This window comes from Nelumbo lutea, chromosome 1 (assembly GCF_056320005.1).
Source record: "Nelumbo lutea isolate HS-2025 chromosome 1, American lotus-T2T, whole genome shotgun sequence".
Taxonomy (NCBI): Eukaryota; Viridiplantae; Streptophyta; class Magnoliopsida; order Proteales; family Nelumbonaceae; genus Nelumbo; species Nelumbo lutea.
In genome coordinates, this window is record NC_142684.1 from 39734872 (window position 1) to 39751746 (window position 16875).

A 16875-nucleotide genomic window follows, 5' to 3' on the forward strand; every position below is an offset into this window, starting at 1 on the left:
GAAACACCAACAGAAATGTACATAAATTACATGTGCCCCTTGGAAAGGGTAGAGGATCCTAGTCCTACCCTATCCAAAATGTTTTCTCATGTTACAACATGGCCCAATATAATTGACCCCTATTCTTGCTTGGCTAGTACAATTGCCATCACATTAGCCAACCTTTTTTATGCCTTGAATTTTCACCTAAATACTCCTAGTCAGTCACTTAAGCTTCTTAAGTTCACCACTATAGGCCCACAATGATTTTTTATCATTCTTCACCCCTCTATCACCACCTTTGAGTCTCCTTCGATGAGTAAATTTTTCAGTTTTAGGTCCCTTGCCAACTGCAATCCTTGAAGAAGAGCTAATAACTTCTACCTTTTTTGAGTCCCCTATCACAAAGGACCTAAGAACATTGCCTTTATTTCACAATCTTCATCCCTATGGATTCCCACCCCTTAAGGTACCATGTTTCCATTTTCCAAACACATTGAAGTTGACAAACATTTCATCCAAGAGAGAGTTGCCTCTCAAGAAGTATGCCTTCCTTATGTAAACTCTGATAAGCAGCTTGCTGATCTCTTCACCAAGGCAGTCACTAAAATCAAGCTTGACACAGATTTAAGCAAGTAGGGAATGGCAAATATCTTTTCCCAACTTGAGGAGAAGTGTAAAAAAAATGATTGATCAGCCTGTGGTCCCACATCTTTATTATTTTTTTATGATATATTGCTTTATATTGTTGCTAGCATGTGTTTTAAAGTTGATATTAGCGACAAGGGTATTCCTGTCATTGTACCTCTTTTAAAGCTGATCTCTTCACCTGAGGCGGCAGTTCAGATTAAATTTCTGGACCCCTTTTCTTCTATTCTTTCTTCTCTGCTCTCTCCTCTTCTCTTCCATCTCTGTTCTTTTCTTTCTTCTTTTTCTGGATTTCCTCTTGATTAAACAGGTCTGAACCTCATTGGTTTCAGCTAACTCAAGCATGCCATTCAAGAGGGATGAACCAACGTTTTATCTGATTCATCATTTTTGTATGTAGGTGCTTGTGTATGTGGTGGTTGCTAATAAACATGGTTGTTTGATAACAGACAAAGTGGCTAAATTGAAAGGTATGGTAATCAACACACCCTTCAGCTTCAGCCATCAAGGAGCTTACAATCTCCTTAAAAACTTGTTCACAAAAAGACAAAGCAATAAATCGTTCAGTTCAGCCACTTCAGCTGTAAATCAAATGGCCAGTCTTTGCAAGGGGCTATGTTATATTCCCTTTTCTAGAACAATATCCATTATCTATAAATAAGAAGAGTAAAATAAGATGCTCTAAAATAATGTAAAGGATAACAAGTTGAGCAGAATTTTGAATTTCTCAACATCAGATATGTAATGAATTGAGAATAATATGATTCAGACTAAAATAACATAACAGTTCACCAAAGACAAAAGGCTAACATCGACAGTATAATGTATCAAGATGGAGCAACAAAAGGAAGAAGGAACAAAATAATCGTATACAAGCCACAGAGGACGTAAGAACTGCAAGGATGAAATAAATGAGAGTTCAACCTAATTCTTTCTTCTTCTTTTTCTCCTCTTTTTTCTTTGTTATTTTTGAAAGGTTAATGTAGCTCATGAGCATGTCGTCTGACAAAATATAACGAAGCCTCGTATTGAAATTAGATGAAACCGCATTCAATCATTTGGAAACTCAACCGAAGCAAAGTTTAGGCTCTTGAAAACAGAGTAATTACACATCATTTGAAAAACAAAAAAAGATTTTCAGAATTAAGCGAGAAAGAAGTATGAACTTCTTAAACCCCAACGTAAGTTTGCATTGACACGATATAACCAAACTTCATCTTAGCTTTACTGAATTCCAGAGAATGGTGATCATTATAAGAACTCAGCTGATGGTAATAGAATCGGAGACCAAATAAAAACAAACTTAAGTGGAAGTAGAAAACAAACAACTCCAAATTCAACTTGCATAAGTAAGAGTTTAAGACATAATAACATAAAACCTTAGATCAAAACTCTCCCAAGGATAAGCTATAATATAACCAATCCACGATCAAATCAAAAACGACAACGAGCTCAAAACCCAAAAGGAAGTCAGAATTGAAGCCAATTGCGAAATTTAACCTTCGAATGAACCAGAAGCTAAAATTGAAAGGCAACAGAAAAATTAATTCGAACTCACATGTCGATGACAGAGATCCATTTGAGAGTTGAATAAACAGATTCGGGATCGTCAGGTCGCCACGATTCCTTTACAGACCTCACAACATAAGCAAATGATTCCTTCTCTCTCTTCGTTTCTTCTGCAACTGGTGGAGGAAGCCAAGCATTGTAGAGATGCATATCTTTCGTCCTTTCGAGAATCAAAACGTCCACGCTGTGAAAACAGATAAAAGAGATAGTCCCCCTTCTGGTCCCTTTCTACGCGCTTGTGACTAATTTATACCTACTTGTCATTTGTTTCTTTCTTTCTTTGCAAGAAAGTAGAGTCTGCATAAGGAGCCGATTACAAGATAATGCCGGTGGATCCCGGTCGGAGGTGGAAACTTCTTCTATCCGGCAGGACGACTTTGGGTATTGATGGGTGGTTAGATGTCGATCGTACGGTGTATGTTTATTTCTTTCCATTTCGGGTCAACTGGTGGTGGGGTACCACCGGGTTCAACTGAAGATGTGAATACGGTGATACTTCCGGACCAACCGGTTTCCATCACAAGTTGTTTGATGTTCAGCGCGAATTTTTCTTTTTCTTTGAGATGGGTCCGGTCCGGTCCGGTCCGATCCGATCCGATCCGATCCTCTAGAAAACTAAAAACTAAAGCAGAAGGTATTTCAGCATTTAGTCATTTATAAATATATACAAAATATAAACTTTTCACTCTGCATTTTTGTATTTATACTCTTCCAAACTGAGCCTTAAGTTTTTTGGGCTGTTTCATTTTCATGGCATTTACTACTTACCCGAAGGAAAAGCTAAGCTACGAGAAGCGGTTAGGATGAGCCCACGTACATTGTATTACCGGCTGTTCACTATGAGTCTACTAGTAGTAGACGATCGGTTAGCTAAACAGCAATGGTAGCCACCCAACCGAACCGTGAGCTTAATTTTTGATACAACATGGTTTTAGCACAGGGCTGGGCTAAAAACCGTAGATGATGACCTTCGATCGAAGACTATGGATTTCCTGGTTTTAGGTTTTAGCTCTAAAAGCACGTCGTGGCAAAAGTCGTTCGACAGAATCGTGCTCCGTGCCGTGTGAATAATTTTGATTGCTGCCCCATTTTGAGAAAAAAAACGAAAGGTTATTTACTTAAATATACAGTATATGCCTTATGATCTCATTATTAAATTATAATTTTCAAAACTAATTATCCGGTGAGGTGTTTTTTTTTATTAAAATTCAATTTTGCTCCACTCTTTTTCTTTCTCCTACAAGGGTGGTCACGAGCGCTCGAGCCCAATTTACAGGCTTGTTTATTAATTGAGTCAAGCTCGAGCCTAATAAAGATCAGCTCGAATAGCTACATATATATAATATAAAATTATAGAAAATAATATGTATAATAAAATTATTATATATAATATTTTTATTTTTATATATAATAATTACTAATTATTATAATTCTTAATTTTTTAATTATCAAATAAAAATTATTTTTATATATAATTTTTTTATTTTTATAAAACATTTTTCTCAAGTCGAACTTGAGCTAAGTCGAGATTACGAGCTTTTGGCTCAAGCCAAGCTCGAGCTCAAGGTTCTAGCTCGAACCGAGCTTGAGCTTGAGCCTTGTACTACCTTGGCGAGACGAGCTCGAATAGCTATTCGGATCAGCCCAACTCGAATCCACCCCTACTCCTACTCCATTGGAATAGTGCTTGAAGACCCTTCTTTAGTCATTTAAACAAGCCATTTTTAGCTATGCTATGTGGTTACTTTGAAAATAAAATAAAATTAACGTCAAAAATAGTAATAGGAAATGCAACCCTCAAAGAACTCTCTTTCTATAACTTGGTTGCGTGAAGAAGAGGAGCATTACCCCGATCAACATTACAACTTGTTGCTCCCAACATCCAATTCGAGGCCTAGATGAGAAAATTTATGTTCAATGACTCTTATGAGCAAGAAACAAAACAAGATAACTAAAAAACAAAATATGAATGATATCTAAACATGTTTCAATGAACAAATAAAAGGCCATTATAGTTGGTTCTATGTTCACTTGTGGGTTGTTTTCTGAGAACCATATAGTCTAGTCAGTGATGGTGTTAGCGTCAAAAGACGGCTCACTTGGGCCAAATTTGAGTCATTAGGAAAATGGAGGTGAAGAGACCTCCGATAAGTACATCAAAAACCATTTTTATCTAGTAAGACTCGAATGGGAGAGGGAAGTGTTAGACAATGTATGCCCTTATCTCCAATCAGATTGATGTACATTTGACATTTATTGTAAATGAATAAAAATACATAATTGATTCATATTATATCTAATATGTTTATGTTTAATTACCCTTAAACTGGGCACTTATGAAACACGTGTTAGTTTAGAATGTTCTCAGTCGTTGGATAGACTTAGGGAAATTTATCCTGTCAAAACTGACACTAATGTGTTGCCAAGTTGTTTAAGTGATTTGTCTCAGCTGCCAGGGTTAGACTCGAAGCACATGCAGTGTGGGTTTGCTTGAAACTCTGAACCAGACCATTTTTTAGTTATGCCATGGACCTAGGAGACAGATGGGCAAAACAAGAATGTTACACCTAACCCCTACACTCGATTATGGTACTACATTAGGTGTTGGATTGGTCTGTCTTTGATATGTCAATCAGTGGGATCCTTAGTAGAGGTCAAAACCTAAGTATGTTGGGGCAATCTGAAAATTCATCTGAGTGGGTGATCATAGTGACAAAATCAGACTCTTTTGTCAGACAAAGTAAGTGATTGGGGATAGTACTCTCTTTGATGGAAACCTAAACTGTTGGGAGTTGATTTCAAACTTGTTTGAGATTTGTTTTGCAAAATATATTTATATAAATATTCTTATGTTTTATGAAAAGGTTTGCAAAGGTTTTAATTCACGGGATCCATCCAAGTAGAGAATGCAACACTGTACCTTGCAGTCGAGGGAGAGGTCATCTCTTATCGGGTAGTGTTTGATCATTAGGGGCTGAGAGGTTGAATGTAAGACCATTTAGGACTTTTATACTTGATGGGCTAATATCACTTAAGATCATTAGGTTTGCAAAGGTTTTAATTCCCGGGATCCATCCAAGTAGAGAATGCAACACTGTACCTTGCAGTCGAGGGAGAGGTCATCTCTTATCGGGTAGTGTTTGATCATTAGGGGCTGAGAGGTTGAATGTAAGACCATTTAGGACTTTTATACTTGATGGGCTAATATCACTTAAGACCATAGTCCTTGGGCTTTCATAAGGTCGCTAGACCCAATGACCATTTAGTATAAATGTTGGGCCAGCGAAGAGCCCATACTGATGGGCTCAGGGGTTCATTGTGTTCAGCAGTGATGCCTTGTAACAAAGGATAGGCTAAACCCATATGGCTTTTTTGAATATCAATGTTAGGGTCCCACACCATACAAAGAGAGTCAAATCAACCAGTAATTAAAAGGAAAGTGAGCCTGATAACTTAATGGGTCTGAAGCCAATATCGAACTAGGTTAATATGATTAATCAATATGGGTGAATCTAGGTTTAGATCTGGATTTGGATCAACAAGAGGATAAGATAAGTCTTATCCACTTAAGAGTTTAGATCCAAACAAAGATTTGGATCAAAAGAACTCTTTCCTAATAAGATTAGGAAAGCTGATCTTGAAAGGATATAAATAGAGGGAACAAACTGCATTATTTCTAAATTGTGCTCACATTCCCTTGCATGATCTCTAGTTCTTGGACTGGTCAAGATTAAATCCTGATTCTGATTTTTGCTAGAAAATTCAGATCTGAATTGTGCTCACACTCCTTTGCCTAATCCTTGCCGAAGGATTGTAGTTCTTGTTACAGGATAGCATTATTGATCCTACTTCATCTCAAGCTATGCCATCTTCAATGGAAGAGGGTTTTGGTGCACTTTTTGAGCATAAACACCTACTTTGGGAGATGCACATGTGGATTCCGTATCAAGTATTGCTCTCTCTTATTTTGGTTTCAAATCTGGTCCGATTTATTTTAAAAACGATTCTAGAAAAATGCAGTTTTTTCTAAAATTGGGAATACAATTCCCGGAAGGGAGAAATAAATTTTTTGAAATTTCGCTCAGCCACCCTGCATGGTTCGGCCATCCATATGATGGATCTCCCTTCCCTTCAAGGAGTTAGGCTTAGGCACCCCTCTCCTAGGTGCCTTTTCAAATTCGCCCAAATGAGAAAGTTAAGTCAATTTTTGTAATAAGGGTAAGGGCAATTTTTTAAATTTGGGAAACTATAGGGGTAATTTTGTAATTTTAAAAATCCAAGGGTGTTTTGGTCAACTCAGTTTCAAGGAGGGTTAGACTAAGATACCAAGTGGATGGATGCGATTTTGAATCAAAGATCGAATGGTTGAGATGGATCTAAGTGTATACAAGGTTTTCCATGTGCGGACCAATGAAATTTGTTGAAATGGAATTATTTTTTGTTAGGGGGGAAACCAAGATGTTTTGAGTTGAAATTTGACATGGTAAGGTTTTGGGCACTCTAGATTGAATGGTGAGACTAGATTGGCCCAATTAGACCTAGATCAGGTAGATCTAAACTGGCTTGATTTGACTAATTTAGAGCCTTGAAACGAAATCTTGGTGCGATGAGGGAAAAACAAAGGTATTTGGGGTTGAAAATTTGTTAGTAGGGTTTTTAGGGTGTTTAGGATCTAATGGCAATGTTTGATTGGTTTAGGGGTCAAGATCATGGAAGTCTGGATCTACAAGATGGCTCAAAATATAATCTCGGTTCAATGAATGGGCAAATGGGAGAATTTTGAAGTGAAAATTTATGGGCAGGTACTTGGGTATACCTAGAGTTTAATGGTATGGTCTGACCGGTTCTGAGGTGTTAGGATCAAAGGGATATAGGTTACTGTGTTTCAGGCTAACAAAAGGGTTCAAAAGGGAATCTTGGTTTGATAAAGTGGGAAACAGAGAAATCTTGGGTTGACATTTCATGGGTAGGTATTTTAGGATGTGTTTTCAAATCTAGTGGTCAAGGTATAAATGGGGGTTAATCGAGGTCATCAAGACTAGTATTTGGTGAGATTTAACAGTGGATCTAGGGGATTTTGGGTTGAAATTCGGGATATCAAGGATTTTGGATGTTTTAGAGAGATTGGAATGGTTTGATCGAGCATTTGGGGTCAATTGGGGGTTTAGGTGGTGGAATAAGCAAAAATTGGGTGCTAACAAATGCCCCTTTTTGTTACAAGGTAGCAGACTATGAAACAACAGTCTCAAAAGAAGCATAGACAGAATTTTTGTGAGGGTTAGGATTGGAAGAGGAGCAAGGAAAGAAGGGAAGTTTAAGGTGAGGAAGGGTTAAGGTATGAGAGAAGGGTTGCCATGCAACATTGTTCCATGTATACACCATTTATTCTTGGTAAAGTGAACCCTCTTAGGTATCAAGGAACCTTATGGAATCAACGCATACTTGCCATAAAGAAAAACATAAAAAACAAAAAGAAAACAACAATAAAAGCAACTCATCATGTGAATATTTTTTGCAAAATGACTCCTCCTAGGTATTTGAAACTTTACAAAATTAAGGCATATTTGTCGTAAAGAAACACAACAATTAAAAATAAAGAGAACAATATTAAAAATAACTCAACGTGTGAAGACTGTTTGATTCTAGTAATAGTGGCCTTTCCAACAATTATGCATGATCTTGTGGTGTGACGTCAGCTATATGTCCTAAGGTGAGAAAATATGAAATTTAAATCAATAATGTATCATCTGGAAATGAAAGCAATTATATGGTCTTAGTTAAAATTATTGTGTACTGGCATTGTGAAAAATTCATGTGTTATGTAGTGAGGAAAGTGGTGATTGGGATGTGCCAATGTAGCAAACAAATTATGTGCTGCAAAGCAAAGAAATCAATGATCTGTATTGTTCAAGGTAATAGAAAAATGCAAGTGTTATAGAACAAATGAGAAGATACTAATTTGTGGTGTGTTAATGAGGCGGAAAACTCATATATCATAGAGCGGAGAAAACTCAATGATCTTTAATGTGTTAGGGTAGTGGAAAAACCCATATGCTATAAAGCAAGAAAAATTCCATGGTCCTTGATGTGCTAGAGTGACGGAAAACTAATATGATATAGAGTGGAAAAACTTTGTGATTTCTGATTTGTTGGAGTGGTGGAAAACTCATCTGCTATCAAGTGGAGAAAATTCAATGATTTGCGATGTGCTAGGTTAACGGAAAAACACATGTGATATAGAGCGAGAAAGACAATGATTTGTAATGTACTAGAGTGGTAAAAAATCTCATGTGCTATAAAGCGAAAAAAATAGTGATTCATGATGTGCTAGAGTAGTGGACACTCGTGATATCAAGTAGAGAAAATCTAATTATTTGCAATATGCTAAGGTAGTAGAAAAATGAATGTGTTGTAAAGTGAGAAAGACAATGATTTGTGATGTGCCAAAGTGACGGAAAATCTCATATGCTATAAAGTAGAAAAATAGTGATTTATGATGTGCCAAAAATGGCAAAAATGCATGTGCTATAGAGCAGAAAAAATTCAATGATATGTGGTCTTCCAAAGTGGTGGAAAATTCTTGTGTTGTAGAGTGAATAAAATATTGATTTGTGGTGTGCCAACGAGGCAGAAAATTTATATGCAATAGAACGGAAAATTTTTGTGATTTTTTGATGTGCTAAAGTGGCGGAAATTTATTGTAGAGAAAAGTTTGATTCATAATGTGACAATGTAGTGGAAAATTCATGTGCTTTGTATTAAAGAAAATATTGATTAATGATGTGCTAGAGGGGCAGAAATCTCATGTTCTATGCAACGATGAAAACATTAATTCATGATGTACCAGAAAGACAAAAAATCCATGTGTTATGTAGCAAAAAACACTAATTTGTGATGCACTAGAGGGATGAAAAATCAGTGCTATATAGCGGAAAATTTTGATTCATGATGTGCCTAAAAGGTTGGAAAATCCATGTGCTATGTAGTAGAACATTCTAATTCATGATGTGACAGAGGGTGGAAAATCAATGTACTATTCAATAGAACATTTTGATTCATGATGTGCTAGAAGGGTGGAAAATCCATGTGTAGTGCAATGATAAAAATATCAATTCATGATGTGCCAGAGGGGTGAAAAATCTACGGTGTACTTATAATGTGAATAAAATCTATGTGCTGTGAGAAACTACTAAAATTTAAGATGTACTTGAAAATCAAGTAAATCTATAAAATCAAAGTACTTGTGAAAAACGATGATGAAATTGATGCAATTCATGAAGTGCTTGAAAAACACTTATTCCAATGAACTCGTGCCATGAAGAGATAAGAAAAATCATTAGGACTGATGGTTGCTAAGAATGAAGAAACCAATGACCCGATAAAGCAACAAAGTCAAAGATATGATTAAAAACTACAATTCATGGTGGGCATGTTAGACAATGTATGCCCTTAGCTCCAATCAGAATGATGTATATTATGACATTTAATGAATTGAATAAAGTACATATTTGATTCATGTTATCATTGTGTATTTCTGTGTAATACCCATAAATTGGACACATATGAAACTCGTGTTCGTTTAAAATCTTCACAGCCGATGGATAGATATGGGGAGATTTATCCTGCGAAGGCTGACACTGATGTACCGCCAAGATGGTTGGGGTGGCTTGTCTCAACTGCCAGGGTGAGACCTGAGGTACATGCAGTGTGGGTTTTCTGGAAACCCTAAACCAGACCAGAATTTCAGTATTGCCCTGTACCATGGACATAGATGGGCAATATTGAAATATTACACCTGACCACTAGACTCGATTATGATACTATAATAGGTGTCGGATTGTACTGTCTTTGATATGCCAATCAGTGAGATCCTTAGAGGGGGTCGAAACCTCGGTATGTTGGAACAGTTCAAGAATTCATCTTAGTGGGTGATCATAGTGACAAGATCAACCCCTTTGTTGGACAAAGTGAATGATCGGGGATGCAATATCTCTGATGAAAACCAAAACTTCCGACAGTCGATTTCAACCGTTGAAATTTGTTTTGCAATATATATATATATATTATGGTTTCAAAATGTTTGCAAAAGGTTTTAATTCCCAGGATCCATGTGAGTAGAGAGTGCAACACTGTACCTTGCAGCTGAGGAAGATGTCATCTCTTGTTAGGTAGTGTTTAATCATTATGAGCTGAGAGGTTAAGTGTAAGACCATTGAGGGTAAACCTGATGGGATAATTTGCATTTGCCTATAGTTCTTGGGTTTTTATAAGGTGGCTTGATCCAAGGACCATTTAGTGTAAATGTTGGGCCCATTAAGAGCCCATGGTGATGTGTATATCAATGTTTAGGTCCCACGCCATACAAGGATATCCAACTGGGCAGCAGTTTGGAGGGTAAGTGAGCAGATAGACTTAATGGGCATAAAGCCCAATTCGAACTAACTTAATGATATTAATTAAAAATGGTAGTTCTAGGATTTAGATCAGTAGATAGGATAAGGAATTGTCCCTATCCACTCAAAGAGTCTAGATCAAAATAAAAATTTGGATCAGGAAACTCCTAATTATATTAGAGGGGCCGATCTTTATTTGCAGATAAGATAAGGAATTATCTTTACCTCTTAAAGAGAATCCAGATCCAAATACAAGATTTGGATTAGTATACTCTTAATGGGATTTGGAGATGCTCTCTTTAAAGGCTTTAAATAGAGGAGCAGAGAGAACCTCCAAGACACATTTCTCAATTCAAAGATTATAAAGAGAAAAGAACCTGCAGTTCGACCAGTCCTGTCTTCTGCTCTTTCCTGCTGTTTCCGCCATACCAGTTTGATCTCCACCTGTGGGAGCAATCAAGAAGTGTTCTACATATTACATTTTGGTAGAAAAGGTAATGAGAAATCGTGCTCACTGGCCCTCCATCAGATTTTTGCTGAAAAGTCATCCTACTGATTCTGCTTCATCTTGCACCGTGTCATCTTCGGTGGAAGCGGTCTTTGGATCTTTCCTTGGGCGTGAACACCTTCATTGAGGTTATTGTTACTACGTATCAGGTATAACTCTCCACTCCCTTTTGGTTTCAGATCTAGTATGGTTTAGGATGACGATTGATCCTTAGAATTGTAGACTTCTAAAATAGGGAATGTGATTCCCACGTGAGAGAAAGATAAATTTTTGAAATTTCACCCAACCTTCTTGTAGGGTTCGACTATCGATATGATGGATCTCTCATCCCTTCAATCGACAACCAAATCCGAACACATTGTCGTAAATGAGGCACCCTAATGAATGAAGGTGTTCATTCTGGAATTTGGAATTCAGCACATCACCCATTCGACTGTTGTGTGACTATAGTGGATCTACAGGAGATTGATGTTAAAAGGTAGCATCAACAGAGAATGTGGTAGACCCATTGACTAAGCCATTGACATAGAAAGTGTTTGAGAAACACGTGGAAAGTCTGGGACTCTGACCTGTACCCGATTGGACCTAAGTGCAAGTGGGAGCTGTTAGAAGTTTATGCCCTTAACTCCAATCAGAATGATGTACATTATGACATTTAATGAAATGAATAAAATACATATTTGATTCATGTTATCATTGTGTATTTCTGAGTAATACCCTTAAACTGAACACATATGAGACTCGTGTTAGTTTAGAATTTTCACAGCCGTTGGATAGATCTGGGGAGATTTATCCTGCCAAGGCTAACACTGATGTGTCGCCAAATTGGTTGAGGTGGATTGTCTTAGTTGCCAGGGTGAGACCTGAGTTACATGCAGTATGGTTTTCTTAAAACCCTGAACCGGACCAGAATTCCAGTATTACCTTGGACCTTGGAGATAGATGGGCAAAACTGGAATGTTACACATGACCCCTACACTCGATTATAACACTACACTAGGTATCAGATTGGGTTATCTTTAATATGCCAACCAATGGAATCCTTGGAGGGGTCAAAACCTGGGTATGTTGGGACAGTTCAAGAATTCATCTGAGTGGGAGATCATAGTGACAGAATCAACTCCTTTGTTGGACAAAGTGAATGATCGAGGATGCACTCTCTCTCTAATGTGTGTGTGTGTGTGTGTTATGGTTTCAAAATGTTTGCAAAAGGTTTTAATTCTCGGGATCCATGTGAGTAGAGAGTGCAACACTGTACCTTGCAACCGAAGTAGAGGTCATATTTTGTCGGGTAGTATTTGATCATTATGGGCTGAGAGGTTAAGTGTAAGACTATTAAGGGTAATACCTGATGGGCTAATCTTGCATCTGCCCATAGTCCTTGGGTTTTTATAAAGTAGCTTGACTCAATGACCATTTAGTGTAAATGTTGGGCCCATTAAGAGCCCATGGTAATGGACTCAGGTGCTCATTATTTTCTATAGTGAATTTGGCCAGGCCTTGTAACAGAGGCCGAGATGAACCCATGTGGTTGATGTGTAGATCAATGTTTGGGTCTCACGCCATACAAGGATATCCAACTAGGTAGCAGTTTGGAGGGTAAGTGAGCAGATGGAATTAATGGGCCTAAAGCCCAATTCGATCTGGCTTAACGAGATTAATTAAAAGGGGGCGGTTCTGGGATTTACATCAGCAAATAAGATAATGGATTGTCCCTATCCACTCAAACAGTCTAAATCCAAATAAAGATTTGGATTAGGAAACTCATAATTAAATTAGGAGGGCTGATCTTTATCTGCAGATAAGATAAGGGATTATCCTTATCTCTTAAAAAGAATCCAAATCCAAATACAAGATTTGGATTAGGTTACTCCTAATGGGATTAGGATATGCCTTTTTTACAGGCTTTAAATAGAGGAGCAGGGAGAACCTCCAAGACACAATTCTTAGTTCAGATATTACAAAGAGAGAAGAACATGTAGTACGACTGCTCCTGTCTTCTGCTCTTTCCTACTCTTTTTGCCATACCACTTCGATATTCACCTGTGAGAGCAATGAAGAAGTGTTCTTGATATTACATTTTCGTAGAAAAGGTAATGAGAAATCGTGCTCACTGGCCCTCCATCAGATTTTTGCTGTAGAGCCATCCTACTGATTCTGCTTCATTTTGCACCGTATCATCATCGTTGGAAGTAGTCTTTGGATCTTTTCTTGGGCATGAACATACTCATTGGAGGTTATTGTTACTTTGTATCAAGTATAACCCTCCACTCCCTTTCGGTTTAAGATCTGGTCTGGTTTAGGTTCAAGATTGATCATTGAAAATGTAGTTTTCTAAAACAGGGAATGTGATTCCCACGTGGGAGAAAGAAAAATTTTTGAAATTTCGCCCAACCTTCGTATAGGGTTCGGCTATCCATATGATGGATCTCTCATCTCTTCAGTGAGAAATTAAACAAGAAATGACAAAAGTAGTCAACATATGAACAAGAGTTGTATGCATTTATCTGAGCACTTAAGAATTGGGAGCATTATTTGATTCAGTAAGAGTGTGTGATCTATTCAGACCAACAATCATTAAAGCATTTCAAAAATTTACGGCACTTGAACAAACTCTCCACTCTACTAAAGTGTTGAGCAAACTCTCCACTCTGCTCATCACTGTAAGTAATGTAGTTGTTGGGTTTGAGTGCTTGAAGAAGCCTTATGAAACCGATGAGACTTTGGCAACATATGGGAGATACAAAGCACTAGATAGCCTATGAGTGATGTTCTTGTCCATGATGCTTTTCTGTTCAAGGGAAACAAGTTGTGTCTCCCTGGAACATCCTTATATGACAAAGTGATTAATGAATTACAAGTTGGAGGTTTAGGTGGCCATCTTGGCAGAGACAAGACAATCAATAGTGTGGAATAAAGGTATTATTGGACACAACTGAAAAAGGATGTCAAAAATTATGTGACAAAGTGCCCTATCTGTCAAATCACAAAGGGGCAATTTCAAAACACAAGTCTTTACATGCCTCTTCTAGTGCCGTCAAAACCTTAGGAGGATTTATCAATGGACTTTGTGTAGGATTTCCCAGAACTTAGAAAGGGGTAGATTCTGTGTTCGTGGTAGTCGATTGGTTTTTAAAGATGGTGCATTTCATTCCTTGCCACAAGACTACTGATGCAACGCATGTGACAAAATTATTCTTCAAGGAGATTGTGCGCCTACATGGAGTGTTTAATTCCATCACCTCAGATTGGGACATTAAGTTTCTAGCTCACTTCTAGTTAACTTTATGAAAGTGGTTTAATATTGAATGGAATTTCAGTAGCATGGCACATTCTAAAACAGATAGACAGACAGAGGTAGCAAACAGAACTCTGGCAATTTTGTTAGGAGCATATGTTGTGACAATTCTAAACAGTAGGACAACGCTTTGGCTCTAGTAGAATTTGCATTTAACAACATTGTTCATAGTTCAACAGAGAGATCTTCATTCTCCATCTTCTACACGAAGGAGCCCAAGCATGTTCTAGATCTAGTAAAGTTGCCTAATTTTTTAGTAAAAGTGTCGCAGTTAGAGCCATGGCTGAACATCACCAAGCTACAGTAGCAGAGGTGAAACAAAAGCTAGAAGAGTCCAACGCCAAGTATAAGCCAATAGCTAACAAGTGATGACAAGCAAAGGTATTTGATGTAGGAGACTAGGTGATGGTGTTCTTGAATAAGGAGTGGTTTCCTGTTGATACCAACAAAAAATTGATGCCGAAGAAGTACGGTCCCTACTGAATCTTAAGGTAAATCAACAACAATGCTTTTGTTGTTGATCTTCTTGAGGATATGAATATCTCTAAAACCTTCAATGTTGTTGATTTGTATGAGTACTTTCCATTATTAGTCCATCTTATCCAGAGATTAACTCAAGGACGAATTTCTTTCAAGTAGAGGGGGATGATGTGGAGCAGCTTGCAAATAAATACATGGAGCAATTGGATAAGAAGAAATTGCCCAAAAAGAAATGAAAGGATGAAAACGCACAGTCCTGCATAAATACTCAACTTTCTTATTTGTTTTATTTTTTATTTTTGAGTCTCCTAGTCTTAGTAGAGTTCTTATTTGTTTGTTTTCTTTTAAATTTGTTAGCAAAGGTGTAGGAGTTGTCTTATTTCCTATTTGTTTCCTTGCGAATTGGATTCCTAGTTTGAGTAAATTTGTAATAAAAAGCCTATAAAAGGGATCCTAAGCCTTTGTTTATAGGCAATGATTTTCAAATACAATTCTTCAGAGAGTTTCTCTTCATTTTTGGTGCATTATTAAAGTTTCAACCTAGTGGATTCTAAGTCTTTTTTTATCAACGTGTAGCTTGCATGATATCAAGCTCAACCAAGGTTTCCATCTTGCGTCACTATGTATGTAGTGTGCTAACATTTTTTTCTTGAAGGTGGCATTCTTGTTTTTCTCTTACTAATATTGAAACATGTATAGCTTGTATGGATTCTTTTGGTTGATCATTAGTCAATTTTCTAATGATCCTTTTTCATGTTTTCTCACTAGTTTATTCCATGTTTCTTTTCTTCTCTTACCTTTCCTTTCCTCTCTTAGTTATTCCAATAAATGATGTTCTTAAATCAATATTTGGTTGTAATAATTTCTTCATATTATTGAGTATGTTTTGTAAGTTTATTGTTTTAATTCTGTTCAAACACATCATCTATCATAACACAAATTTCTTGCTCTCTTAACAAGCTAACATTTTCCAGTTGGGTATAGATCAGCATAAAGCTAATGTACTTGCAAGAGACTACTGCGATGACATCAAGAGGAAGAACATCACAATAATCTTGTCACACCGTACTTTCTAACTACAACTGCACTGAGTTTCTTAATTATTCTCTAGCTGTAATCTCTTCTCCTTAATTACTATTGCTGGTGACTTTCAGATATGCTGCCTAGTTTACAACAAGGGTAAGAGTAGATGTCAAAAAGTGATCCCACATCCTCCATATTTATGGAAGATAAGGAGGTAGATGATTGCTAACCACAGAGAGTGGTGATGAGAAATCAATTTTTGGTTGAAATGGGTTATCACTTACATACATACATAACAAGTATATCAACATACAAAAAACCTACTCATGTTGTCAGCAATTAAGCAACAAAATTAGTTTCTCTAGATGCCAAATGAATTAGATGTTGTCTCCCTAACAACAAAAATAACTTCTTTTGGCAAGGAAACACTTTGCAAGTGCATCCAAAAGCACTTTGGAGACATGACCTTAGGCTTGTAAAGGCTACGATAGTATTGTTAATAACTTCAACCATGCCCATTTTAATGCCTTTATGAATGAGAATTTCTGCACGTCAATAATTATCCGCAATGGCTACTATCACATTTGAGACCTCACAAGCTACTTCACTGACTCTCTAAGGCAAAAATTCCTGCCCCTCTTACAAGATTTCAGACTTGTAAAGCAACTCAGGTTTTGACAATTTAAGGAGGAAGGGGATTCTAAATAGGTTGTAGGCAAGATGCAAATGAAGAAGTTGGGGGTTTGGCAAACGCTCTAACCACATAAGGCTGTATTTGGATGCGATGTAAATCAAGAACCGATGTAAAATTTATATTGGTTTACTTTTGTACACGTTTGGTAAACAAGCGTAATCATTATCGACGTAAAACTACACTCTGGTTCAGTTTTGCGTGCGTTTGGATGGAGTGTAATTTTACATCAATGATAGATATAAAACATCATCAAATTTAAAGTTTTACATCGATAAACGATGTA

At 37.1% G+C, this 16875-nt stretch overlaps 1 protein-coding gene across 2 annotated transcripts in view; it reads right to left on the reverse strand.

Moving 5' to 3' along the window:
* The window catches only part of PA200 (proteasome activating protein 200), a 102688-nt gene extending 100164 nt beyond the window's left edge, over window positions 1-2524 (reverse strand). The window contains exon 1 of one of the 2 annotated variants that reach the window (XM_088963576.1): window positions 2186-2524. In XM_088963576.1, coding sequence (XP_088819702.1) covers window positions 2186-2346 — 161 coding nt within the window. In that variant the 5' untranslated portion in view covers window positions 2347-2524. The remainder of the gene's footprint in view (window positions 1-2185) is intronic. The other variant, XM_088963577.1, reaches the window with a different exon arrangement.
* Window positions 2525-16875: the final 14351 nt, after the last annotated feature.